The 27,770-nt window shown below is 46.0% G+C and overlaps 2 protein-coding genes and 1 long non-coding RNA gene across 5 annotated transcripts in view; 2 read left to right on the top strand and 1 right to left on the bottom strand.

The window, feature by feature from the left end:
* ADGRE5 (adhesion G protein-coupled receptor E5) overlaps positions 1 to 8,492 on the top strand; it is a 46,158-nt gene extending 37,666 nt beyond the window's left edge. For 2 of the 3 annotated variants that reach the window (XM_028717296.2, XM_028717294.2), the window contains 6 exons: positions 1,218 to 1,409; positions 2,207 to 2,427; positions 3,440 to 3,506; positions 4,123 to 4,214; positions 4,820 to 4,988; positions 5,295 to 8,492. In XM_028717296.2, coding sequence (XP_028573129.2) covers positions 1,218 to 1,409; positions 2,207 to 2,427; positions 3,440 to 3,506; positions 4,123 to 4,214; positions 4,820 to 4,988; positions 5,295 to 5,528 — 975 coding nt within the window. In that variant the 3' untranslated portion in view covers positions 5,529 to 8,492. The remainder of the gene's footprint in view (positions 1 to 1,217; positions 1,410 to 2,206; positions 2,428 to 3,439; positions 3,507 to 4,122; positions 4,215 to 4,819; positions 4,989 to 5,294) is intronic. The other variant, XM_028717295.2, reaches the window with a different exon arrangement.
* Positions 8,493 to 9,046: 554 nt separating this feature from the next.
* On the bottom strand, positions 9,047 to 20,774 carry DDX39A (DExD-box helicase 39A). The gene is made up of 11 exons (XM_028717297.2): positions 20,648 to 20,774; positions 16,926 to 17,136; positions 16,158 to 16,285; positions 15,633 to 15,725; positions 13,690 to 13,873; positions 13,162 to 13,280; positions 11,546 to 11,677; positions 11,346 to 11,455; positions 10,968 to 11,112; positions 10,472 to 10,619; positions 9,047 to 9,338 (listed from the first exon to the last, which is right to left on the bottom strand). The coding sequence occupies exons 2-11, from the start codon at positions 17,131 to 17,133 to the stop codon at positions 9,322 to 9,324; spliced, it is 1,284 nt and encodes a 427-aa protein (XP_028573130.1). The 5' UTR covers positions 17,134 to 17,136; positions 20,648 to 20,774; the 3' UTR covers positions 9,047 to 9,321.
* A 72-nt stretch (positions 20,775 to 20,846) lies between these two features.
* LOC114592855 (uncharacterized) lies at positions 20,847 to 26,155 on the top strand. Its single transcript, XR_013391861.1, has 2 exons — positions 20,847 to 20,936; positions 25,701 to 26,155. It is a non-coding gene; the product is annotated as an uncharacterized LOC114592855 (long non-coding RNA).
* Positions 26,156 to 27,770: the final 1,615 nt, after the last annotated feature.

Genomic DNA, 27,770 nt, shown 5'->3' with positions numbered 1-27,770 from the left:
AAAGGGAAAACTTGCACGCCTTTTCCTGTGCATCCCACACATACCGAGTGACCACAGCAGTTTCAGTGAAGCATCTCTCCGCAGGGGAGATGTATATATTCCATTTTTGTATGTTATACCATGAATGTGTGGGAAGCACAGAGCTGTCCTTGCTGTTTGAGGGCTGCCTCTGAAGTCGCCCTGAAGGAGCTGACTTTGCAGGGATATGAGTTTCTTCTCTTGATGTCACACCAGCAGTGCAGATAATGGATGTGCATCAGATGGCTTTTTAGCAGACAGAGTCAGCTGCTTGGCTCACACAAGCGGCTGCTGGGGTCCATGGGGTGAAGCGCTGGCTGGAGGCACGGCCTGCTATCTTTCTTAGTGTTGTGCACATGTTCAAGCCTGCACACAAGGCAGAAACCAACAGAGAAATGGGGGGCTCACTGTGAGGGTAGTGACATTTTTTTAACGGTGGGAAGCAGAGGACACTTGCCTCAGCAAGCAACAGCTTCTGGAGCAATTGCCTCGCTTGCTGCTTCCCTGCCCTACCATTTCCCAGCCCAGAGATAGGACGCCTCTGGCCCTCCAGATGTTGCTGAACTCCCATCAGCTTCAGGCAGCAAGGGGGAGATATTTGAGGCACCACAGGCTCCCTACCTGTGCTCTAGGCCACTTGCCTGCCAGCTGACCTACATGGGGCCTAATCCTCCACTGTGAAGGCCGGGGAGTTCAAGATCATGGCAACAACAGAAGGAAGCAGAGATGCTAGCTGGGTACAGAGAGTAAGGACTGGGGGATGACCCAGAGGAGACACTCGTGCTCCTGGCTTTGGCTCAGCTCACTTGGCTGACTCACTTGGGAGCATGAAGCTAAGGAGACAAGAGGGGAGGAGGGAGTGTATGCAGGTACTCTGAAGCCCAAGGACTCACAACTGTTTGAGGCTAGATCAGAACCAAGACTAGGAGTTATGGTCCCTGGTGTTTTGTAGAAAAGATGTAGGAGTCAAAGCAGGTTGTCCAAAGAGCAAGGAGAGGTTCAGCCTAGATAACAGGACTTCTGACCAGTGGCTTCAAAACATTGGCTCCTAGATACTAGGAACTGAGACTGCACTTCAGCTTATTATTTATCAGTGTCTTTGGTGGGGAGGTCCTTTTTGGGTAATCAGCCGGTTATGCCAAATTTCCCCCAAGACTTGGCTTGTATTGCATGGGCTCAATCTTTTGTCATTGTGGCAGGACTGGGGCCTGGATATCATCACCAAGATTGGGCTGGTTGTGTCTCTGATCTGCCTGTTCCTGTCCATCCTCACCTTCCTGTTCTGCCGTGCCATCCGAGGTATCCGCACCACCATCCACCTCCACCTTTGCCTGGCTCTCTTCGTTGGCTACGTCATATTCCTCATGGGTGCCGGGAACACTGGCAACCAGGTAACTGGCCAGGATGGCCTGCTAGCATGCACACAGGGAGCTATTTGACCAGAGCTATTCCAAGGAAAACAATTGGGGGGGGGGGGGTAGCCCAGGGCCCTTTGATAGCACCCCTGTTGACAGGGGGAGCTCCTGGCTTCTTACTCAGGCTAGTGAGCATCCCTTGACTGCAGCCCTTGCTGACAGCCTTACAAAGACCCTGTACTTGGGAGCAGGAAGCTAAGACTAAGGAACTAATGGCTACAGCAGGCTGTAGGATGTGGCAATGATGCGGTGGGAACAGGAAGCACCTTGCAATTCCTGTTTTGTCATATTTCCATTTTTGCATCTCCCTCTGTGTGTGGGGGTCTCCCGATGTGGGACAGCTTTATGGGATATGGACACCATGCTGAAGGAGAAGCAAAGAATGTTTTTGCAGAAGGTGAAGACAAAAGGGACAAAAGTGCAAGGCACTTTGCTCAACCTGTTCCCCTTGCATTGTCATCATGTCCAAAGCTGATGATAGAAACGAGCTGCATTGTGAAACCTCTATCAAAACGGCAGGGGCATTTGCCAGAAAGGCAGTTTGTGTCACAATGTCAAACTGCAGCTGCCATACCACTTAGAGGCAAGGGAAGGGTTGCTTGATACCATGGCGTGGTAGCAGATCTCCAGTATGGACCATTTCAGTTTGCAAAGTACCAATTCAAGTTCTTCCCCAAACAAGTAGGCAGCTGGATTTTCCTCCCTTTGGATTTGGGGACCTTATGCATTCCCCCCCCTTTCACAACCCCCCCTGGCTCTGTCTCCCCTCCCAGACAACTTGTGCTGTAGTGGCTGGGCTGCTGCATTTCTTCTTCCTCTCGGTCTTCTGCTGGATGCTGCTGGAAGGCATGGAGCTCTACCTGATGGTTGTCAAGGTCTTCAATACTCACAGCCTCCGGCACTGGCACATCTTCCTTGTAGGATATGGAATCCCAGCCATTGTGGTGGGCATCTCAGCTGCTGTCAATAGCGAGGGCTATGGCAACCTAAGAAAGTAAGTCTTGGGGTTTTGGTGTGCACCCATGTGAACTAGAGAGTAATTGTCCAGTAGAACTCAGGATACCAGATCCAGAACAGAAGTGGGGACAGCTAGGTAGCATGTTAGTAGTGTGTAATAAAAATGTTTGATTTTATACTGAGGTAAGAGGGCTCAGCATGGACAAGCAAAGCACAGCTGCTGTTCTGGGGCACCAAGCAGTGAATGACACAGCTTCTGTATGTGCATCTGAAATATCAGGTTCTCAGCTTAGGAGTACTCGTTGATCCAGCTTGAGGCACAGGTAGCATGGAAGGCCTTTCCAGCAGTGTATACTACTTTGCCAACAGCAACCCCTGCAGGGCAGGGAGTGTTTTTGCACTAGGTATTCCAGAGTCTGGTACAATTTCATTTAAAGTACTCAATGGGGCCGCCCTTGAAAACGGTTGGGAAAAGGTAAGTAGCTCAAAATGTGGCAGCCAACATTTTGATTAGGGACAAGGTATGAGATCACACCTTGCCAGATTTGAGAAATGTATGTACATTGCTTATTGGTTTACTTCCAAGCTCAACTAAAGATGCTGCTTTTGACATTTAAAGCCCTTCATAGTTTGGGACCTGTAAACCTTAACGACAACCTTCTCCCACATCAAACTGACTGTTAAAAATTCCATGAAGGACGTTCTCAGTGTACACTAGCAATCGTGGCAACAAAGCAGAGGAGCTTCTCATCTGTAGCACTCCAGAAATATGGGGCCGCAATCATATTTTGATCATTTCATGCATTTTAATTGCTTGTATTTTAAAAAGTACCAGGAAGCTATATTTCCTACAGCTGTATTTTAAAATACATTGTAAATTGCCATGGGATAAATAATAGTGAAGGGTAGTATACAAATAGCTGAAATAAATGATTAGCAGTGAGATCACATGTGAAGGACAGTGCTTTTCTAAGTGGACAGGGGAAACAGATTCATAATATGCAGAAGGTAAGATCCCAAACGATTCACGCTCTGCCTTTCCCCCACAGCTGCTGGCTTAAAATGGATAAAGGGTTCCTTTGGAGCTTCCTGGCCCCTGTTGCCCTCATCATCATGGTAAGCATAATGCATCCCAGGAATAGCCATTTATTATTCTTTCTTTGATGACAATCTTTACCCTTTCCTTGTATGTATTAGCACACTTCTATCCAACTCATCCCGTACAAAGGCATCAGTGAGTGGTGGTTGGGTTTTTTTATTCAACTTCGGATGCAATCATCTACTGTGAATCCATTTCTAGTCAGTTTCTCAGCTGTCTGCAGTTCACTTTCCCCATGCAGGCAACCAGAACTGCCTTGATTCTCCGCTCCATCCACTTTCCAAAGGCATGGTTTCCAGAGATTGGGGGTGGGGAGAGAGGGGTCATTTTATGTATATTGGGGAACATTTTTTTCCAGCCAAGCTGTGTTCCGTGACAAATAGTACTCACCAAAGTAACTAAACCCCATTTCAATCATCCATTTGATCACCACTATTTGATCAATGAGTTTTGGCTTACACAGATAATTAGGGGGAAATTGTGTACATTGTGTGTGGGAAAACTGATTCCCCCCCCCTTCTGCATGTACTTTTGGAGGGCAGAAAAACACTTGTGTGTGCAGCAGATGCAGCCCAAAGACCAGCTCTTATCTCTGCATCTTGCTAACTTCCATCTCCCATCTTTTCCACACAGCTGAATGCCGTTGTCTTTGTGGTTACTGTTTGGAAGCTCTCTCAGAAGTTTGCCGATATCAATCCCGATATGAGTAAACTGAAAAAGCAGAGGTAAGCAGCCACAGGGTCCCCCTGGAGTCTAAGACGTCAGGCAATAACTAGCAAAAGACAATAACAGCCCTTCCATGCAGCAGTAGGATTATGCTAAACAGTTTACTGGGCTGATTGGTGGAAAGGGATGTGATATATTTTTCAAAACTACAGTGGTGCCTCGCAAGACGAAACTAATTTGTTCCGCGAGTTTTTTCGTCTTGCGAAGCACGGTTTCGGAAAAGTTTTGGAAAAGCTTCAAAAACCTCAAAAAGCTTTAAAAACCTCAAAAAAGGCTACCACACCACGTTCTATGAGTTGCTCCTCGAAGTCAAGTCGCAACTGTATTAACGGTTTTAAGAAAAAGGAAACAAACTTGCAAGACGTTTTCGTCTTGCGAAGCAAGCCCATAGGGAAAATCGTCTTGCGAAGCAACTCAGAAAACCAAAAACCCTTTCGTCTTGCGAGGCATTCGTCTTACGAGGTACCACTGTACACTAATTCTACCTTGGCTGTGAACAAGTGAAACACACGCTGTTATTCTAGGACTGCCTCAAGTTGCAGGCCCTCTCTAGCTCCTCTGCAGAGGCTAATCCTGACTATTCCTTTTCTTCTCATCCCTGCAGGGTACTCACAATCACAGCCATTGCCCAGCTCTGTATTCTGGGTACCACCTGGGTCTTTGGCCTGTTTCAATTCAGCAATCAAACCCTCGTCATGTCTTATATCTTCACTATCCTCAACAGCCTGCAAGGACTTTTTATCTTCCTCCTGCATTGTCTGCTCAAGAAACAGGTACCTGCAGTAGGAGAAAGGCAAATGGGTGGGAAACCATCTCCAGTACTGCAGTGCTATACACAGTTACCTGAGAGTAAGCCCCGTTAAACACAGTAGGACTTACTTATGGAAAAATGCACATAGGATTGGCACTGCAAGTTTGACAAAGGGTGGTTTGGGCAGGTTGGGGCTGGGACATGAAACCCAAAAGGCAAATGGCTTATGTTTGTCTGGCTGTAGAAGGGGTACCATACAAACATCAGAACACCATGAAGACAATTAACAACATGAGCCTGTCAGCTGCAATTTTCCTTTTGTGTCTAGGTGCGTGATGATTACTACCGCTGGTTCTGCAAGGACAAACATGGCAAGCCCCACAGCAGTGACAAGTATTCCAACTTCAGCTCCACAGTAGGTTCCAACACATTACAGGTAAGCGAACACAGCAGGTGCTGTGGTATAACTCCCCTCTCCACAGATCATCACTCTTCCCATCAAGCTTGCAGTTGCCCTGCAACAACAACATGGCTCTCAACCTGGCGCTTGCAATTCTTCTAAAAACTACCCATTTTCCCCACTGTTCTTCATTAATACTGCAGCTTTCCTGAAACAGCAATGGTTTTCTTTTGGACTTTACAGCTAAGCTCCACTTAGGGGGAGACAACCAATTCCCTTAGAATCATAGAAGTGAAGAGTTGGAAGGAACCCTGGGGGTCATCTATTCCAACTCCCTGCAATGCAGGAATCATAAATGACAGCTTTAAAACCTCCCAGGAAGGAGAGTCCACCACCTTTCATGGGAGTCTGTTCCACTGCAAGGAAGGATTTATGAGCAAACAAGCAGAAACAGTTGGTTGCATGTTATAAAGCAGCGCTTTCCAAACCGTATGTCGCAACACACTAGTGTGTTGGTTGCAGTATGTAGGTGTGTCATGCAAACGCTCCCCATGCTTCTCCCGAGGCTGCAAAGGGGTTCGTTTAACTTTGGTTTCTAGTAAAACTGAATTGCTGTGTAAAAATGATGCATGTGTAAAAAGTGTGTCACCAACATGAAGAGTTTGGCAAGCTCTGTTATAAACGATTAATGAAACATGGGCTATGCACACGATGCTGACAGTGATAAAGTGCTATTAAGACTCCTACCATTGCACCCTTTCTCTCTTACAGGCGCCCAGTACTTTGAAAGAATCTGGAATTTAGCAACCAAACTTTGCAGAAGCAAGTTTCAAGAGTGCTGTTTGGAACATGAGAAACACATCTTGTTCCAGTAATCTATCTTCTGGAAGAGTCACCCACTAAGATGCAGCAAGGACAATTGAACTGCCAGAAGGCTATATAGGGACCCACTGAGCAAACTCAATAACTGGACCAATGTTATTAAGCTGATGTTGGCACAGCCTCTTCTGATTGGGCTCCTCCTTCCTCTACACCAAGACTCACCTCTCTCAAGAAGAAATGGAGCAAGTTAAAACGGTACTTTGCACACATGACACTTTTAAAGAGGTCCTTGCAACAGACATTGGCTAACTCTAGTTCTAGAAAGTACACAGGCTGTGTACCTTGCTGTTCAATCATCATTCACCAGCTGTAGGTGTTCAAAAATCTGGTGAACTTTGCACATTTAGTCCAAAAAACTCATTGAAACAATATGATGGGGTAAATAATCCTTTCCATCCTCTCCTTGTTCTCTATGGAATGATCTAGACAGCCCTGATCACTGTGGTATTTTCCAGGTATCTTGTTGCTGGCTAGTTTGATAGCAGTCCTTCCTATCAGTAGCTTGTCTTTTTCCACATACCCTAAGCAGCAGCCTAAAATAATGACTGCAACACAAACTGGTCCAACAACCATAGATGAAAGAAGAGCCTCAACTAGGAGGGACAAGGCTGTTACTCGCTTCTCTTGCCATCACTTAACCTATGAAGACTTAAGAAGAGCCTGCTGGAACAGGCCAGTGGCCCATCTAGCCCAGCCAGATGCCTGTAATAAGCACTGTGAGCACAACAGTATTCAGAGGCAAGTTAGACCCATTTGTGCAAGGAATAGCAAAAACTGAAGCCTAGTATCACTGAGATGATACAGGTCAGCACATACTTCTTCAGGCTGCAGGTGACAGCTCACGTGACTGAAGATATATAGAGCACCAACATAACATGAAAGAGGAGGATGTGAGGGCAAATGCCTAAAATCTGCCCCCTCCCAAAGGCATCTAGTTTTCTACATCCAATAATTTATTTATTTATAATAGGAGAAATGTTCAAGCAGTCTCCAGCTATAGCTTAGACACATTTTCTACAGGATTCAGATGCACAGAGTCAATTTAGGCAAGGAACAATAGTCAAAGTTGTGTTTGGGTTGCCCATAGTCTACTGTTCCCATAATTCAGATTCAATAGAAGAAAGTATCCACATCTCATGGTTACTTCACACTCAAAAGTATCTGGGTTTTGGTAGGAGAACAAAAATGCAATAATGCTTCATCAGTTGATGATTTACACACATGAGCTCATTGCTTTCCTCGTCACCACTTTCAGGGAAGCACATGTGCCCTTAAACTCAACACCTCACTTTTGTGTTTGGTACACTGGAATCCATACTAGAGTTGGAAAACGTCAAATGACTCTTCAGGTTGCCATCATCAACAACAGAAAACTGAAGCATGCACAAGTAGCATCATGACAGGAACCCCACTGCTATAAAGGTCCTCATACGCTATTTCCTTCTAGCTCCATATTCCTCAGCTTAACAAGGAGATGCACATTTCTATGCTTTGTTCCCCCCCCCCCCGCACTGCTATCCCCCAAGATTTCTGCGCAACAGCAGCAAAAAACAAGGGCACAGCAAGCAGTGTAATCTCAATCAGAAAACCCACCAGTCAAGTAGCAGAGAGGCTCTTGTACAAAGACTAAATGATAGCAGCACATATAAAGCAGCAGGAAGGAGAGAAAGCAGACAGTTTTCTGGAAGCCGTTACTGAAGTTAATGGAGACCCATATTGGCAGTTCACATCAAACACTGGAGCTTTCAGAGCTTCCTGTTTAGACTAATTTATTTAGGACTGTTTCCAGTTTTGCCAGATTCCTACTGTTCTTGCCAAAGAGATTGGCTATGTATACTGCAATTCCAGATGCTCTTTACTCCTAACGTGTGTGGATAGCCAACGCACATTAGCGTTAACAAATCTTTATTTTATTTAGTTTTAAATCCTAGTTGAGAAAGAAAAGGTGTTGCACAGCAAGCTTTGCATGCACCTGAACACCGGGTTTTGCAGTATTCAAATCAGTGCAATGGATTCAAAATGTAGCGATGTTTCTAATGCTGTGTAACTGTTTCAGAACTTGCTCTACTATGAAATATATTCACTCTAAGGATGTCCTTAGGTAAACTTACATGCGGTTTATCGAAGCATCTTTGCACAAATAAGCTTATGCTCCTCTAACTACCCACCCCGTTATTTGAAGCAATTGTCTCTCAACCACTATTTTTTCCTAACATGTACATTTAATTAAAATATATTTTGGAATTCTGAGTTATACCATCTTTCTAAGCAAGTAACTTTTGGGACGGGGGTGGGGTGGGGAGGGAGAAGAGCAATATGCAATGCAAAGGAAATGGGTCATTACTTAAACACACCAGTTCAAACACCCTACACTTCATAGGTAAGCAACAGGAGATAAAAAGCCAGGACAGCTGACACTATCTGATTATATAGAAGAGCAAATATCTCATACAAGGGTATGTAAAGACCAATCAAGGACATACATATCAATAGTGCCTGTCTTGTTTTCTCCAAAAGGAAGATCTGTTTTACCTTTCTGTTCTGTGAAAGGGTTTGCAATGGAGACATGTCAAACAAGCACACTGCTCAAAGCCAGGACAAAGGTGAAAAGTGGTAGGTCTTGGTAAAGGAAGATGTAGGACACAGGAGACTAGCAGGCAGCAGAAGAGTATCTACGGCAAGTTTAAGAAAATGCACAATCCTGATACACAGAAAGTGGGAGACATAGCAAGGATGGAAGGCACCAAGAATGTAAATACCCACAACCTGGCTCACTGTGCCTCAAGAACAGCCAGAAATTGACATTTGAAAAATTCATTTATTACGAAACTTAGCCACAGGGGTTTACTATTCAAAAAATATAAAAGTCTAATTAAAAAAAAGCCCCCAGGCTACAGCAGAGGCAAAATACCACCTGGGCAATTTGAAGGACATTCATTTAACATCAAACACCTCTATGCGTTTAACAGTGTGTTTTAAAAAAAAATAACATTCATCTCACTTCACCAGAAGATAGAGGTATTGTGTTCCATCAGGTTCCATTCTGGACCAGCTGGGAAGGATCCACAAACAGCTACCGACTCTGCTCAACTGCAGGAGACAAAACAGTCAGTCAATACTCCTCCCTAGCAAAGCCAAGGCAAAAAAACTTACAAGCTACCCTTGCTATGGAGAGGCATTTTGCTATATCCATCACCAGTTCTACAAAGGTGGAGTGGGTATCTCCACCACAACCAAACATGTCCCTCCCCAGCCCCCTGCATTTCAATGGGGCTTGAAAAAGCCTACTGGCTACCAAAGGCAGCTTTTTTCAATCCATAAACTTGCAAGGAACAATGAGAGGATCTTGTGGGGCAAATGGGGATGCCCCACAACTGCATCCGGCCCACATGCTCCCCAATCCTGTACTAGGGTTAAAGTTATTCCGGTAGCCTAATGGTAATTCAGAGTTGTCATCCCAAACACTTCAGCAGGCACTGCTCCCAGCATAGTGCCCTGCTTCCAAGAACCATTGCTGCAACATGTACCACGTACTTCACATTCCACCTCCTCACCCCAGCAGCCTCTCATTGGCACCGTAACAGTTACCTCTGTCCCAACAGCTGCAACACATCTGCCAGAGCAGGGTTTTTTTCCCTATCATGTGCCACTGACTCATGGGGCGAGGAGGAAAGAGAGAGAATCAATTGGGGGGCAACTGAACCACAACTTCAAAGGTCTTGCCCCCACCTATCTGTTCCCTTTCAAACATTTGGGGGAGGAGAGACACAGAAATCTAGTGCTTATTAGAAGCCTCCCACTTTGAAGGTAACAACTGATCAGATGAAACTAAGCTGCAAGCTAGAGTCAGTCTAGAAGTGTCCCCAAATCCATGCCCTACAACACAAACAGGGCACAAAAATGGGAACAACTTCCACAAGTGCAATAGAACTTCTCTGCTCCCCACACTCCTAATATGCTCTGGAGTTTCCCACAACCCTCTGGAGCCAATTTGTGAGTGGTGGGGACATAGAAGTGAAATTCCATTGCACTTTAAGACCCAGCAACATATACTATCAGTACAGACGAGGATCCACTCAATGGACCACTTTGTCTTCCTTCAGGTTCCCAGAAATAGTGTATTCTGCAATGGTTACCCTGATTCTCCCCCACACTTCGGCAGGGTAGACAAAGAACATGCCATCAGGAAGAAAAGCCTGTCCAAGTCAATTTCTAGTACATACTATATGTGGAGATGTCTATCTCTTCAGGGAGCTCAGCGACGTTGACCTCAAAACGATCCTGCACTTCATTGAGGATTTTGGCATCACCTTCATCTGACACAAAAGTAATAGCCAAGCCTTTTGTGCCAAAGCGCCCAGCTCGGGCCACCTGCAAAGAGAGGTTTATATCAAGGACACACAGAAAAAACATCCTTATAATCTCTGAATTCATCACCCCAGAGGTACTATCTCTGCCCTGCACCCTGTGACAAGCTCAGAATGCAGGCTGCTGCTCTTTTCCTCCACCCTGGAAACTATGTAGCCTGATTGCAGAAACATTTGCAACTAAACTACCAAAGTTAAATTATCAGAAGGGATGTGACTAGGAACTAGCCAGGACCTGCAATGGTTAGCAGCTCCCTGCCACAAGTATGAATGGCAAGGTATTAGAACAAATACCTTCCAGAGAAACAAGTCTGACTGTGCAGTTCATTCCCCATCCTATAACCAGACTCACTCTGTGCAGGTAGGTATCTGAGTCCTCAGGCATGTCATAGTTGAAGACTATGTTGACCCGCTCTATGTCCATCCCACGGCCAAACAGATTAGTGGCTACCAGAATCCGACGTTGGAAGTCCTTGAACTGCTGGTACCTAGACAGTCTGCAAAGAACAAAAGAGACGTGGCTGACCTCCCCTGAACACATACAGGAGCTGTATGCAGTGCATAGCCCATTATCTGTAGTGCATTAACTTTCTAGATCCCCCCTTCCCCTTAACACACACAACTGATGTCAACAAGTCACATTCCATGATAAAAAAGTGAACTCAGCATTCATGTTCTGCACTATATCTGCTGCTGCCCTCTCCTGACACAGCCATCTCGTCGTACTCACCTCTCCTCCTGAGACATGCCTCTGTGAATAGCAATTGCTGGGAAGTTCTGCTCAACCAAGAGCTGAGCTAATGCCATGCAGCGCTGCACCGACTTCACAAATATAACAACCTGCAAGGGGTGGGAAGAGGGAAGAGGCTTTAACATGGAAGCTCCAGGGACTCCCAGGAGCCCTGCTTGTCAACCCTTGCTAACACAGACCTGGTTGAACTCCAGCACATCCAGAAGGTCAAAGAGCTTGCGGTTTTTCTCAGTGTCCTTCAACTTCACGTAGTATTGCTGCAGGCCATGCAGAGTCAGCTTGGTCTCATCATCCACAAAGACCTCCATGGGCTGCGAATGGAGAAGAAAGCCAATGTGACCTTTTACCAGCAAAGAAAGCAAAATCCTCCAAACATATCTAGACAAGTTTTTAAACACCACTTTTCATGTTTAATTGATAGATGTAGAAAATATCAAATTCCCACAGCGATAGGCATTACTTTGATCACTACAGGGAATGTTGGATGCTGGGAGCAGAAATAGAACTATTTCATCTGTAGAAGTGCAGAAGAATTCTCTACATGCTCAAAAGCTCCCTCTTCTGCCAAGCACTGAAGGGAGAATTCCCACTACTGTTAATTATCTACAAAATTGGTTTAAGTGCCTGGAAGGAGAGAAAGCTGACTTGGTAGGCATTTATCATGCATTTCATCAAGGTCCCGAGGTAAACATTCTCTAATCTACTGGGGAAACAATGAAGACAAAGAAACATTCAAAACTAGTAGGTCAACTAGATGAGATGCCCCAGTGCAGCTCTCCTTTACAACCAAAAGGATGTAGTGATAGCTCTCAGCAGCTGTTGGCATCTGCACAGTTTCAGACGGAATTTAACAGTGGTAATGAGAGACTGGTGGTCACTTTCCACCCTGAGCTATATACCTGAACGTGCCTAGCTTTCTGTCTTCTCTGGCTGCCATGGTACACTATTCCAATCAGTGGGGGAATCAAAGGGAGCATGGAGTGACATTCACTTGTGCAATGAGACTATCCCCTCCCTCCTCTTTGCAGATGCACCCTAAGCCTGTTCCATGGGTTTTCCCAACCCTCTAGAGCAAGACAATTCAGCTCTAAGGGAACTTCATTTTTTAAACTTTATATGCCAGAAAGTAACAGCCTCATTAAGCAGTGTCCGCATTTCCAATACTATTGATATGCATTCTACCAGGACTTGCAAAAAGGGAGAAAAATGCCACTGTGGTTCTATAGAGAGATGAAACAGAAAACAATGTGTGTTTGGGTTTTCTAACAGCCATGCTAAGAAAGCATAGGGAACACAACAAAGTTGAATAGGGCTATGATTACTAACTTCCCTCCACCTATCGTCACCTAAGAATATGATATAATGAGCTGCAAACAAGCCAATGCCTCCATGGGCATAGCTGCCCCCCAAAATCAAAACAAATTAATACAAATTTTAGGTTCGGCCCCACCCCACCCCAAATCCTGGCTACACCCATGACTGCCTCATACTACCAAGCCTTCCTTCAACATAAGGGGTCCCTTTTGAAACAATGCAGTAGGGCAAAACTGCCTCAAAGGGGCCTCTTTAGCCTAGTGTGGAAGGCCCTTTCCAGGATCTCCTACACTAGTGCAACCATCTAGGACAGTTTCTTAAACTTGGGTCTCCAGCTGGTTTTGGACTACAACTCCCATCATCCCTGACCACTAGTCCTGGTAGCTAGGGATAATGAGGTTTGTAGCCCAACAGGAGCTGGAAACCAAAGTTTGGGAAACTAATCTAAGGGGAGGATGAAATGAAAGGTTTTAGGGCTTACATCCTGCATGAACTTTCTGCAGACAGGCCGGATCTCCTTGCTCAGGGTGGCACTAAACATCATGCACTGCTTCTCATGGGGTGTCAGTCGAAAGATCTCCTGCACATCACGACGCATATCTAAAAGAACAGTAGGAAGAATCAGGTTGCTGTAATTCACCAAATACTGGCTTCTGAAAAGGACATACCAGTCCAAGTTCCACCACCTTCCTCCACTCTTGGTATCCAACATGTCTCTGCTCTACCATGTGATCTGAACAGGAACAGAACTTCAGGCTGTAGAAACCATCCCTCGCTTCCCCATGTTCTTGAAAGAGATGGCTGACTTCCTGACATGCCTCGGGGCAGATTTTTTAAGCAACAGTGCCCTTCTTCTAGCTGGCTGCTCCTCAGTTCCTTGACTTGGAACTCAAGCACCAGACTTTCTCCCAAGGCCAGCAACTCCCATACCCAGATGGATGAATAATCCCAGACCATGAAAACTCAATACATTGTGTCTTTATTATGCCAGCCCCCTCTTGTTTCTTACCCAACTGCTCCAGCATCTTGTCACACTCATCCAAAACAAAATGCTTGACATTGCGCAAGTTGAGGGTCTTGTTGCGCACCAGTGCTAAAATGCGGCCCGGGGTCCCCACCACAATATGTGGGCAGTTTTTCTTCAGCACCTCTTCATCCTTTTTGATGGAAAGCCCCCCAAAAAAGACTGACACCTGCAGTACAAACAGAAACTACTGTCAGCCACACAGAAAAACCCAACCACCTAACCTTCAGAACTTCAGTAACTCCCCACCAATTTACTTATGTCAGGGACAGTCAACATGGTGCACTCCAAATGCTGCTGGCCTACAACTCCCATTATCCCTGACCGCTAGGCATGCTGGCTGGGGCCGATAATGAGTTGGTCCACCAACATCTGGAGGACACCACACCTAACTTGTGCAATAAAGTACTTGGAAGGGAGAGTACAATTAACTATGAGTGTGGCATACCTATGCTGCTTCTCACCTCGAATCATAGAGTTGGAAAGGACCATGAGGATTGCCTAGTCCAACCCACTACAATGAAGGAATCTTTCACCCAATGTGGGGTTTGAACCCACGACCCTGAGATTAAGAGTCTCATGCGCTACCAACTCTCCACCATAATATAACACATCAGATCAACTATTGTTCCAAACCCAAGAAACAAGGCTTTCGGTCCCCATGAAGCAATCAGGTGGTGCAGGGAAGCAGGCAGGCTCTTTCAGAATAGAGGGACATAGTAAGCTACCTTAAACCAAGTCAGACTATTGGCCTACCTAGTTCAGTATTGCCTACACTGCTGGCAATAGCTCTGAGGGTCTTGATGGTCTTAGCTGGAGAAGCCAGGGAATGAGCCCAGCGCCTTTCATTTGTTCTACCAAGTGTGTGCTCTACCAATGAGCTACAAGCGCTTCCCATCAATTTAACAGGGTCCAGCGCCTGCCAACCTAGCAGTTCGAAAGCACCCCCGGGTGCAAGTAGATAAATAGGGACCGCTTACTAGCGGGAAGGTAAACGGCGTTTCCGTGTGCTGCGCTGGCTTGCCAGATGCAGCTTGTCACACTGACCACGTGACCCGGAAGTGTTTCTGGACAGCGCTGGCCCCCGGCCTCTTAAGTGAGATGGGCGCACAACCCTAGAGTCGGACACGACTGGCCCGTACGGGCAGGGGTACCTTTACCTTAAACTAACAATATTAGCAAAAGCCTGGGTTCCAACAGGGCTTCCCACCCATGAGCTTTCGTTCTATCTGAAGGCAGGTTCGAGTTTTAGATGCAGAAACTGTCAGTTTCCATTTCTTAGTACAGAAAGTATTGATCTGATGTGTAGTGATCTTTCCTGCTCTACTTAGTTCAAGAGGGTTCTGGAAAATTTTCTTTCTATGGGAAAGAAACAGGCAGAAGGTTCTTGTTTGGGTTATTCCTTCAGAGAAGCTGAGTACAGCTGGTTTAAACTGGTTCTGTTATCTTTTGCTGACTATATTAGGGAGGCCAGGAGGAGCCTGGGTTCTCTCTTACTTTCTCTTTCTGTCTCTGTTCTGATGTGGTGTGGTGTTCTGTATGTTGTGGTGTTAAGGTTTAGACTTATTATAAGTTATTGTAAGTGCTTCAACTGGATTTTTTATGGACTGTGCCAATCCTGATTGTATTGGATTTGTGACCATTATGCTCATTTGCCTTCAGTAGCAGTAAAAGCTCTGCTGGATGAAGTATAATTACCTCTGATCTATTTTTTCCCCCTTCACACGCAATGTGTCAGAAACATCTAAAACCATTCCCACAATAAGGTCACTTCCTCTCTCTCAACCCTCTCTACAGGCTTTCCTAAATAATTGCACATACCATTTCCATAAGCAAAGATAGCCTTCCACCTTTTCCTGTCATACAGCAATAGCCTGCATTCTGTATTGTATATATTTCAGACCTAAATGCAAAAGATTTTCCCTTACCTTGACAGTGGACATATACTTTGAGAAGCGCTCATATTCTTTGCTGATCTGGAAGGCCAGCTCCCGGGTGTGACACATCACCAGCACAGACACCTGCCAGAAAGAAACGGACAAATTTGTACAATGGCAAGACCGTACAATGACAAGAAGGGTTTAGGACTCCCCACTGCTACCTGAAACATACATAACACTATACAATGGTTTAGAGCTATGTCCTTGAGATGCAGTGGGGATGAGCAGAGCCTTGGGCTTGAACGCTCCTCCCTTCTTCGCAACCACAATGAGGATTTGTTGAAAATTAGTTTCATTGTCAAAGACCACTGGCTTAAAAATTAAGAAAAAAACACTGCCTCATCCTGGCTTCACAGGAAAGTTGTGTGAACCTAAGGCTTTTCTCTGGCTCACAGCAGTTCATGCAGATGATAATAAAACATAATTTAGTGTTACGTGTAAATACAGCCTATAGCTCCAAAACAGAGTTGAGCTGGACATAAGCACAGTACAGTACTATTCCCCATTACATACCTGCCCATCCAGTGGCTCAATCTGCTGCAGTGTAGCCAATACAAAGACAGCAGTCTTGCCCATGCCCGATTTGGCTTGGCATAGGACATCCATGCCCAGGATTGCCTGTGGAATGCACTCATGCTGCACTGAGAGAGCAAGAATAAGTAATAGTTTAGACAAGCCCTAGGCAAACACAGGAAGCCAAAGTAAATGAACCCCCAGAGGACTTGATCCCACCTCTCTCCCAACCCTTTAAATCCAGAGATTCCACACCACACCCTTCCATGAGGTTAACTTTTCTGCACACATACTAGGGGAGGAAAAACTCTTCACATCCAATAGCAGCTGCTGCACAAGCACTGGGATTTTCCAGGTTCATCAGCCTGAATTACAAGTTAAAATGAAAGACATGGCTGTGGAATAGTCATCCTACAGAAGCTTCTTACTAGCGCACCCTAAAATCCCCCCTTTCTCTTAAATGTTAGATCACACCCCATTCCATGCAGAGTCTAAACCCATTTCCCATGGCTAATACGGTCTCTGCTCAGATGGACTGATAATTACGAAGTCCCTTCATCCAAAGTGAACTCCATTTCCAACAAAGTAGGGCTCTAGAGAGCTATACTAGGCTCAACAAGGACATCCCATTCCAGCATAACCCTCCCACCCTGCTCCCTGCAGCCCCCAGCTCTCACCCTGCACCGCATGGCACCACTGGCAGTTGCTCCCCGGTGGGTGGGCTGGGCTGGCTGACGAGGGGGCCAGGGGCCTTGGCTCAGCTCCTACCTTCTGACGGGTGCTCAAAGCCGCAGTCCACAATGGCACGAAGGAGCTCTGGCTTCAGCAGGAAGTCTCGGAAGCCAGAACTGTGAATGGAGACATAGGAGCCCTTCACATCTTTTTTATTGGGGACAGGGGCAGCATCAGTCACTGCCTGAGGCTCTTCATCCTCCTCATAGTCCAGCAACTCATTCTCTACATCCTGTTCAGCCATGTCCTGTAGAAAAACCAAAAGCAGGAATCAAAGGCTTGAGGAAAGACCACTAAGCTCAGGAGTAAGAGCACCCAGAGAACAGGAAAAGTGAAATCTGGATGAGTTAGGAATTGCAATTGTAGCTGCATCAACTGAAGGATCATCAGTTCAAAGCACTCCATCCACACCCATTAGTTCCAACTAGCACTGCCAGTAATGGTTGAAGCGAATTGTGCCATCTTTCCACAGTTCTCCGAGCAGCTTTTAAGGCTTTCTAACATTTGCATCACGCATTGCTTTTTATTATTTCCTAACTTAGAATAACAGCTGAGAGGGAGGTGGCAGTGAGGCTCCGTGCAGCGCGCCTTGCCCCAGCTCACTCCGTCCAATGGGCGGCTTGACTTGCCCCCAAGGCGCAGGGCATGCACCACCCCAGGCACCCAAGTGGCCAGCTATGCCGCTGCCTAAGCGGGCTCCATAAAGCAACTATGTCAACAGCCCAAGACACTTGAATGTTCCAGAGGCTCCAAACCCTTTGGCTCCATCAGTCTCTGAGGGGCAACCATCCTAAAAGGTCCCCTGCCACTGCAAAGGAGAAAAGCTGCTGAAAGCCTAAACGTGATATGCAAAATGGCCCAACAAAAGTGCAGTGTTTCTAGATAAGGTGTAGACTTTTTTCAAATCCCTTATCAAAAATTGATACTGCCAGATTATTATTTTTTAATTGAAAATCTGCCCTGCCTTTCAAAAAGGGCCTTAAATTGGATTAAAACAATTGTGTGTAATAGTTATTGTCAGAAACAGTACATTCTGAATACCAGAGAGCACAGCTGCACTTCATATTCTGATTGCAGGCAGCCCATTGGCCACTGTGAAAACAGAACACTGGACTAGATGCGCCTCTGGCCGAATCCAGAAGGCTTTTCTTATGTCCTTAGGGCAGCATATAAACAAATTTACCTTTTTCTAAAAAAAGTTTATATACAAATAAGGGCCTGTCAATCTGTGTCTAAAGTTTATTGTACATCTATTAGAGGGTCTATCGCACAGCAACAACTAAAGCACATTATACTAAGCACTTGCAGGTAGTTCTTGTGAAAATCTGGTGATGTAGAAAGAAATAGACCAAATTGGCAAACAGCAGCCCCAGGACCATCACTGTCCAGTAACAAAGCCCTCCAGCCAAAGCAGAACCAATGCAATCTGAAGTCTTGCCATAGCCTGAACAGGACATACTGCACCTTATAAAAGCTTTAGAGCAAAGGCAAGGCTAAGGACTGACTGCAACCTTTACTCCAATACTTTTATACCATGCAGTACACCCTATTTTATTATGGCAGGTCTTCAAACAGATTATGAAAAAACCTATGCCTGTCTTTTTGGTGTGGAGTGTTTGTGAATGATTAAGAAGCGTCAGTTATTAAGAAGTACCGAAGAGACTTATTGCATGGGCTTATTGCCCCAGCTCTATTATTTTCATCACCGTGATCCTACACAATCTCAAAGGGAAACTCTTTCATATATTGAACAGATGGAAAGCTCTTTAATCTGAGTAGCTGAAAGCAAAGAGTAATGTTATCATAACTTCCATCATAGAGCTCCAGAATGCTGATGACAAGGTAGTGTGTGCACACTCAGAGAATGACCTCCAAACCATCCTAAATATCTTCGCAGTGGCCTATCATTCAACATCCAAAAACCAAAGTGCTACACCAACAACCACAAAACAACCCCTCTGCAGTGCCACAAATCCAACTCAAAGGTGAAACATCAGAAAGTACCTGGGCAGTTACCTTTCCGCAAGGGCCAACACTGATGCCAAAATCCAGCATCGCATGAGCTCTGCGAGTGCAGCTTTCTCCTGATTAAAGTGCAGAGTGGTTGAAGACCAGGACATTTGAAGGGAAACTAAAATGCTTGTTTACAAAGCTATTGTACTACCAACCTCACCGTATGCTTGTGAAACATGGACCACTTATAAACACCATCTCCAACTCCTCTAAAGATTCCATCAACAGTGTCTCCGAAAATTTTACATATCGCTTGGGAAGACAGGCAAACTAATGCCAGTGTACTGGAAGAAGCAAAGATCACCAGTGTTGAAGCGATGATTCTGATTCTTCAACATCAACTTCGTTCAACTGGTCAGGTTCGGATGCCTGATTATCATCTTCCAAAGCAACTACTCTATTCCCAACTCAAGAATGGAAAGTCTAATTCTGGTGGTCAACAAAAGAGGTTTAAAGACTCTCTCAAAGCATATATTAAATGTAGCATAAGCACTGATAACTGCGAAACACTGGCCTGTGAATGCTCCAATTGGAAAACAGCCTTTACCAAAGGTGTAATGGACTTTGAAGAAGCACAAACTCAGGATGAAAGGGAGAAACGTGCTAAGAGGAAGGCACGCTTGGCAAAACCAAACCATGATCAACTCCCGCCCAGAAACCTAGGTCCCCGCTGTGGAAGGACACATGGATCCAGAATTGGCCTTCACATTCACTTACAGACTCACTGTTAAGACTATGTTCAAGGAAGACAATCTTACTCGCAGGACTGGATTTAAGTTTGATGAGGCCCTAAGCTACTGAAGGTAATGAGGCCCTTTATATGTCCAACTGTCCTTTGTCAACAACCAATTGTCACTGTTTTTTGTTTTGAATATATGCTAGATGGTAATTTATGGGCCTAGTAGGTATCTAAATCCATTTGCACATGCAGAATGTGAGCACCCTATACATAGAAATGAGCAAACCAGTGATATTTGGGGAGCTGGCTACCAGGAAGGGCCCATTACTTACATCATAGGAGCCTAACACAACACAAAACACTGTTGCTTTATGTAGGTTTCATTTTATCTGTTTTATATCTTATACTTTGGAAATGTACATCTAGGTTTTTTCCCTTTAAATTTTATGGGTGCCCCCAAGAGAGTGGGGCCCTAAGATATAGCTTGTTTAGCTTATACGTAAATCCGGCAGTTTACTGGGCAACAAGTGATCGCCAGAGGAGGAGGAAGAGGAGAGAGAGGCGGGACGTCGGCGGGGGCGAAAGAGAGCGCCTCCTTTTCAGGCGCAGGACCCCCAAGGGAGCCTCGGAAGCACAGCCAAGGCAGTCCCGGGTAGGCCCGAGCGCTGCAACCACGAGGCTGGCGCGGGCGAAGGGGAGGCGCCGCGACGGCGCCTTCAAGTTCCGCAAGCAGCCAAGGCGTCCCGGACTTCCGAGGCGCCTCCATGCAGGTCCTGCCCTCCCGAGCGCCCCGCCGGAGGCAAAGCGACGTATGTGAGGAGCAATTTCGCGCGTGGCCAAAACGGTCGTCTGAATGGGCCGGCGAGGAAGGAACCAAGAGGCGACCCAAGCAGAGGCGCCTCCTCTTCACGACCGACCGACCGACCGGCCGGCGCCCGCCCACCCCACCCGCCGACGCCACGAGAAGGTCTGAGGGACCAGGCACCAGGGCGGGAGGCTTGCGCCGCCATGGGAAGCCTCCCTCGCCCGCTCCTCGCCGCCGCCGCCCCACGCAGAGCCCCCTCACCTGCTCAGGTCCGAGTTGCCGAGTCGCTTCCCGCTTCGCCTTGTGCACACCGCGCTCCAATTCGGATAGGACGGCCCAGTACAGGAAGCACCTTCGATTCCTATTGGCCGCCGCCGCCGAGCGCGGACCCGCCTCTATACGAAACCGGCGGAAGGAAGCTTCGACTCGTCTTCGCGCCCGCCAATCAAATGACGTCGGCGCTGCGCCATTGGCTGGATTGAGACCCGGCGATTGAGAAAGAGAATACAGATGGGAGAAGGGGGCTGAGCAAAGCTTCCAGAAATCTATGGTGAGATTGTAGGAGGAGACTCCGCCATTTTGGATGCTGGCGGGAGTCGTCGCAAGCCCTTTACTGTGTAGGTTTATTTTTTAGGCGCCCTTTTTCTCCGCATACATTTTATTATAGATCAAGGTCTGCCCCCCTGAACTGTTCGGAGGATGAGTAGGATTATAGTGCCATAAAATAAACGCTGCTGATGCAATCTTTCCCCTGCCATTGAACTCAAGGGGACTTATTCCTGAGCAGGATTGTAAGGCATACACTGAGTTTAGTGCTTCATGGGGCTACGAAAGCTCAAGTTGCAATAAAATTATGGCTTGTTCTGCTAGCCCTTTATAATATATCTAGGGGTGGTGAGCCGTATGTGGTCAGGAAAGAGGGAACAAGTGCTGCTGTCTTGAATGCCGAGTACATTGTATATACCAAGGCATAGGTGTCAATGAACTAAGGCTGTGTGCATAGACAGGGCCTTCTCCGTATTGGCGTCCGCTCTGTGGAACGCCCTCCCATCAGATGTCAAGGAAATAAGCAGCTATCCTATTTTTAAAAGACATCTGAAGGCAGCCCTATTTAGGGAAGTTTTTAATATTTAATGCTGTATTGTTTTCAAGACTGGACAGGGAGCCACCCAGTGGCTTGGGAAACTCAGCCAGATGGGCAGGGTATAAATAAATTATTATTATTATTATTATTATTATTATTATTATTATTATTATTGCCAGTTTAAAATGCATCCAGGTTCTTTTTCTTAAGTTTGGATCAAAGCTGGTTTGGGGTGGGGTGGGGGACACACATCAAAATGCAGTATTTCATGGCTTTACAGCAGAATTCTTCAAGAAATTCAAAGAAACCCTGATGCCCTAACCCACCTATTCAATGACATCATAAAAGGGGCCCCCATCCTTAAAACCTGGACTTCTTCCAAAATAGTCTCTATCCCAAAACCACTCAAAGATAGCCTCAGAGTAGAATCATACCACCGGATCTCTCATTGATTAACCAAGACTGCAAGACTAAAAAAAAAATTCCTACACAAATTAATTGCCCCAGACCAGACTGGCTTTGTCCCTGGTCTAAATATAACAGATCCCATTAGGAAATTACTGAATTTGATCAAACACAGCAAAGCAACTAAACTCCCACTGACGATTATGTACCTAGACCATGGCCCCCTTTCCGACCTTCCTGTGCCCCCCCCCCCAAAGACATAGCCAAGGGGGGCAGCTACCCCCCAATAAGTACAAATCAATACAAATCTGAGGTTCTACTCCCCCTAGCAAGCACCTGCCCCCTATCAAAAATCCTGGCTACGCCCATGCCCTCCCCATCCTACCAGCAGAAAGGTAACTATTTAAATATTTTGTTTGTGGATAGAACTTTAAAATAATTTTTATAATTTATACAAAATACAATTACATAAAATAATATGGACATAATGAAATGTTGTTGAAGCAGAAAAACATGGTATCATAGAGCTGGAAGGGACCCCAAGGGTCATCTTTCTAGTGCAACCCCCTGCAATTTAGGAAACTCAGCTAAAGGATCCCTGACATACGGCCATCCAACCTCTGCTTAGAAACCTTTAAGGAAGGAGTCCACAACCTCCAGAGGGAGATCCATCTTGCATGTATTATAAAAAGTAATCAACACCTATGTGACCCCCATTATTTGATTCAGTCCAAAAGGCGCACAGGGAGTTCTGTATATATGGGAGAATTTTAAAAAGCAAGTGATCCTCACTGACCTGGTGCAAAAAGATCTTGTCATCCGGAGAAGCCCTGGCTGCCTGGGAGTAAGGCCCACTGAACTCAGTGCGGCTTTCTTCTGATTAGACACTTGGTTATTTACTAGATACAAGTCAGCAGCACCAGATGACACACACACACCCCCAGCTAGGCACTGGGGTGGATTGCACCCTGCACCTTGCAGAGTCCGGCCAAGGCTGCCACCGGACTCAGCACTGGTGGCAGCAACAAGCAGCTCCAGCTCGCCCAGCCCTACCCATTGCCACCCCACCATGCACCGCACCACCTGGGTGTTCTGGATCGCAGACTTTACTAGACAAAACGAAAGCCTCAGTGATCGCCCTCTCCCGTTGGAAGACTAGGACTGCGCCAAGAAAATGCACATTGCAAAAAGGAGCATGATATATATATATATAATGAGATTTTTTCCCCTTCACTTCTCACTTCCCTCTATGGTCCCCACACAGCATAAAACTTCCAGATAAAAACCTGGCAAGCCAAAGGCCTATATCACCTAGCAGATTTCTACAAAACAGCAAACCCATATCAACACAAGAAATACAAGACAAACTAGGGGACACCCAAATACCCTGGCTAACACACCACCAATTGCATGCCTTCTTAAACAATCCCTCTGCCTGGTTCCTTGTAACTTGGCTTCTTGCAGTGAGGGAACCGCCAGAAGGCCCTCGGCGCTGGACCTCAGTGTCCGGGTAGAACGATGGGGGTGGAGACGCTCCTTCAGATATACTGGACTGAGGTCGTTTAGGGCTTTAAAGGTCAGCACCAACACTTTGAATTGTGCTCAGAAACTTACTGGGAGCCAATGTAGGTCTTTCAAGACCGGTCTTATGTGGTCTCGGCGGCTGCTCCCAGTCAGCAGTCTAGCTGCTGCGTTCTGGATTAGTTGTAGTTTCTGGGTCACCTTGAAAGGCAGCCCCACATAGAGCGCATTGCAGTAGTCCAAGCGGGAGATAACCAGAGCATGCACCACTCTGGCAAGACAGTCCACGGGCAGATAGGGTCTCAGCCTGCGTACCAGATGGAGCTGATAAACAGCTGCCCTGACACAGAATTGACCTGTGCCTCCATGGACAGCTGTGAGTCCAAAATGACTCCCAGGCTGTGCACCTGGTCCTTCAGGGGCACAGTTACCCCATTCAGGACCAGGGAGTCCTCCACACCTGCCCGCCTCCTGTTCCCCAAAAACAGTACTTCTGTCTTGTCAGGATTCAGCCCAGTGGCGTAGCGTGGGTTGTCAGCACCCGGGGCAAGGCAAGTAATTTGCGCCCCCTAACCCGTGGATTTGCGCCCCCTAACCTGTGGATTTGCCCTAACCCCAGATGTTGCGCCCGGTGCGGCCGGCCCCCCCTGCACCCCCCATGCTACGCCACTGATTCAGCCTCAATCTGTTAGCCGCCATCCATCCTCCAACTGCCTCCACACACTCACACAGGACCTTCACTGCCTTCACTGGTTCTGATTTGAAAGAGAGGTAAATCTTTAATAAAAAAATATAGTATTTCATAAGAAACCACAGGAAAGATGCAGGATAGATATGGATTGTGGCTATTGCGTACGTGGCTTGCCAAACTAGCATTGGGGTGGGAGCACACTGGATGGAGAGTATACAGGGGTGTGGACACAGCATCAGTGGGGCACCTCTAAGTTAAGTATGCTCCATTTTGCACCAAAGAAGCTCTTTAAAGGGCAAATTAGTTTGGGATCTCCAGGAAAGTCCCCTCAAGATCCACCAGGATGAGCAGCTTAGAGTACAGCAGATCTTCAGTTTAGCTGGCTGATGCTCAGCTCAGCTGGAATTAAGTTCCCAACCCCAGCTCAGCTGAAGAGAGGCCAGCATAACTTGCTCAGCCAGGGCTAAGCCAAGGCTAGTGTAGGTTCCCCACCCCACCCCCAAAGGATGCAACAGGGATGGGACCAGAGGGGGAGGGGGACTTTGGCCAGATCTGAACCAGTTCAGATCGTTCTGCCTGGACACTGAGGTCCAGCGCCGAGGGCCTTCTGGCGGTTCCCTTGCTACGAGAAGCCAAGTTACAGGGAACCAGGCAGAGGGCCTTCTCAGTAGTGGCACCTGCCCTGTGGAATGCCCTCCCACCAGATGTCAAAGAGAAAAATAACTACCAAACTTTTAGAAGACATCTGAAGGCAGCCCTGTTTAGGGAAGCTTTTAATGTTTAATAGGTTATTGTATTTTACTGTTCTGTTGGAAGCCACCCAGAGTAGCTGGGGAAACCCAGCCAGATGGGCGGGGTATAAATAATAAATTATTATTATTATTCAGCTTGGTCATATGACCTGGCAACCCAGCACAGAACGCTATTTCAAAAGCTTGTTTTCCCTCTGCCAGGTTTAGGCAGAGCAGCTGCAGCAGCCCTGCTGTGGAATGGGGTTAAGGATCTTGTGTAACTTTACGCCAGCTTACCTTACACCAGCTTGCTTCACACCAGCTCCTTGAGCGTAGTATTGCTCCCTTAGTGATGACTCACAGACATCAGGGAATTCATGTGCTATTTCATTAAAAACATTAATCCTCCAAAAAGCCAATCCATCGTGCAGAACCGTCTGTGCTATTTTTTTCACTGGAATGCATCCAGCTCTAATTGAGCCATTATTCAGCCTTCATTCTTGTGCTAAATGAAATACTATTTCCTGTGCTAAATGCAGTACTATTTCAGCCCACACTGGATGCTGGGCTGGAAAGTCTGCCAAGCACTTAGCAGAAATTTCTAAGCCTGATCACATCCCCTTTAAACCAGTCCCTTCCCACTGCAGCAGAATTAGGTGGCCTCAGATTGAAAACACCTGTCTGCCCTGTAGAAGTAGCTTGACTACACTTGGAACTACTTGAGGCTTGGTTTTGCTTTTATAGCTGAAGTGTTTTTGCTTTGAAGATACAGATCTATATTGCAGATTATGTCGGCTGAGGTTGCTGTTCTTCACTGTTCAAAAAAAATAAATTAAAAAATCTTGAACTGATGGCGAAGATAAATTCTTCTCTTTCTTCTAGCAGATCCTGGTTCACAGCTTGTCCATTCCTTCACAACTGGATGAGCAACCTCAGAATTCTCCCCTCAAAATATGGAGAGTGCTCCCTGACAGGCATATCTTATAAAGGCTTAGCAAAGAGGGTTAATCTCTTTGATCATTTCACAAAGAGCGAACATTTGATGCTATAATGAAGACATAAAAAGTGTGGCTCTTATTTTGAGGCAGTGCAATATGGACAATGCCTGTGTACACACTCCTAAAAGAGCTACAATTCCCAGCAGCCTTAAGAAACTATGGTTCCCAATATACTTGGAACAGGGGGAGTCAAGTGCTTTAAATTGTGTTGAAGCCACATTCAAAATCTGGACACATCTTAGAGTAAATGCATCTCTCTTGCTTTGCATTACACTGTAAGCAGGGGGATGTGGTTGTGGCAACTATATTGTCTTACTGTTCACTAAAGCATTTGATCTAGTGTGTGTGTGTGTGTGTGTGTGTGTGTGTGTGTGTGTTTTCCTAAACTATTATGCTAAGCAAAGATGTGCAGAAGTGGCATCCACAGGTGTTCTTTCTGTGTATCCCACTCTTGGAGCATCTTGGAGAAAGATGGAATTAGCTGTGTCTCTTTATACTACTGCTGGTTAAGGACACACTGAAGACACAAATGAAATTATGAATCATGGGTGCTGTCCTTAGGGGAATTGTTGTGATCAATCAGCAATTTGGTTATTTTTTCCACATGGAATAACATATCTTTGCAACTCTGAATTTCTGAATTCTATTATCAATGTTTATTTTAGTGTTTATATTGGTGCATGTTTTTTAACCAAGCACCAGTATAACCTAACTATGAGATATACACTTTGGGCGCTAGATGGCAGGGCTTCTCTACTCCTGTTTACCTCTGCCTTCTAACTGCGTTCTTTCTCCTTTCTGCGAAGGGCCCTTTTGCAGGTTTCCCTAATGTTTAACCAGGAATGCTGCTGGAGCAGGGATGGCCCTCTCCACCAGCTCCTCTATGTTGGCTGGCCTTCCCTGTTCTACAGGACCTATTATTCCTCATACAATGGTTGTTTTAGTTATGGGGTTTCAGGTGTGAAATTTTAAAAATCCTTATCATCAAATCCCATCCATTATTATGGCAGGTGAAGAAAATCCAGTTTTTCTGCAAACTGCCATGAGTTTCCAGGCATGGTTTGAAGGTGCTAGCACTGACTTATAAAATCTGCTGGTGACTTTTAGCATTGGCACGATTGTTTTCAATTATTGTTTTTCATGTTGATCTGGGTGGTTCTTTTAAAAAATGGATTATTGTATTTTATTATTTTCAGTTAGAAGAAGAATTTGGATTTGATATCCCGATTTATCACTACCCGGGAGGGAACCTTTGGGATGAAAGATGGGTTATAACTGGAAATAAGAGTCTGGGAGCTACTTCCCTAAGAGAACACGTCTGCTCCCATGAAACACCCAGCCTGCTTCCCCTGAGGTCTCCTGATTATATCCCATTCAAGGTTCCACCAAAGCAGGAAGTAAGAATAGGAGCAGGATACAAACACTGCTTTTGGCATTTGCTAGAGAAGCTGACACAACAAGCAAAGCCTGTTTATGTTAATATAATATTATTAACAGAAAATTCATATTTAGCGCTTGCATAAAAGTGATAGGGTTTTTGAAGCTCTCAGACTTTTGAGTGGGGGCAGAGGCATGCTGAAACTCAGACCAGCCCCTGGGGCAGGCTGTTTCCATGACCACCTCAAAGCTCTGGAAGTTCATCCTCCGAAGGGTGCAAACGCCCAGCTTTATGGGCTCGCTGGAACCACTGCAGGCATTTTTGTATTGTCAAGTGTTTGAACATAACAGTGGTACCTTTGGTTACGTACTTAATTCGTTCCAGAGGTCCATTCTTAACCTGAAACTGTTCTTAACCTGAAGAACAGAAGAACCACCTTGGCTAATGGGGCTTCTTGCTGCCACCACGCCGCTGGAGCATGATTTCTGTTCTCATCCTGAAGCAAAGTTCTTAACCTGAGGTAATATTTCTGGGTTAGCAGAGTCTGTAACCTGAAGCGTATGTAACCCGAGGTAC

This window comes from Podarcis muralis, chromosome 2 (genome assembly GCF_964188315.1).
Source record: "Podarcis muralis chromosome 2, rPodMur119.hap1.1, whole genome shotgun sequence".
Lineage (NCBI taxonomy): Eukaryota > Metazoa > Chordata > Lepidosauria > Squamata > Lacertidae > Podarcis > Podarcis muralis.
The sequence above is the reverse complement of the archived record's forward strand: the minus strand, read 5'-3'. Positions and strand labels throughout refer to the sequence as shown.

What these genes read in the sequence shown, in the direction of transcription:
- DDX39A (XM_028717297.2), bottom strand. Translation starts at nt 17,133, where the DNA reads ATGGCTGAACAGGATGTAGAGAATGAGTTGCTGGACTATGAGGAGGAT. An exon ending in AGTATATGTCCACTGTCAAG is followed by an intron (nt 13,874 to 15,632) that starts GTAAGGGAAAAT and finishes TTTGTACTGCAG; the next exon opens with GTGTCAGTCTTTTTTGGGGG. An exon ending in CAAGATGCTGGAGCAGTTGG is followed by an intron (nt 13,281 to 13,689) that starts GTAAGAAACAAG and finishes CTGTTCTTTTAG; the next exon opens with ATATGCGTCGTGATGTGCAG.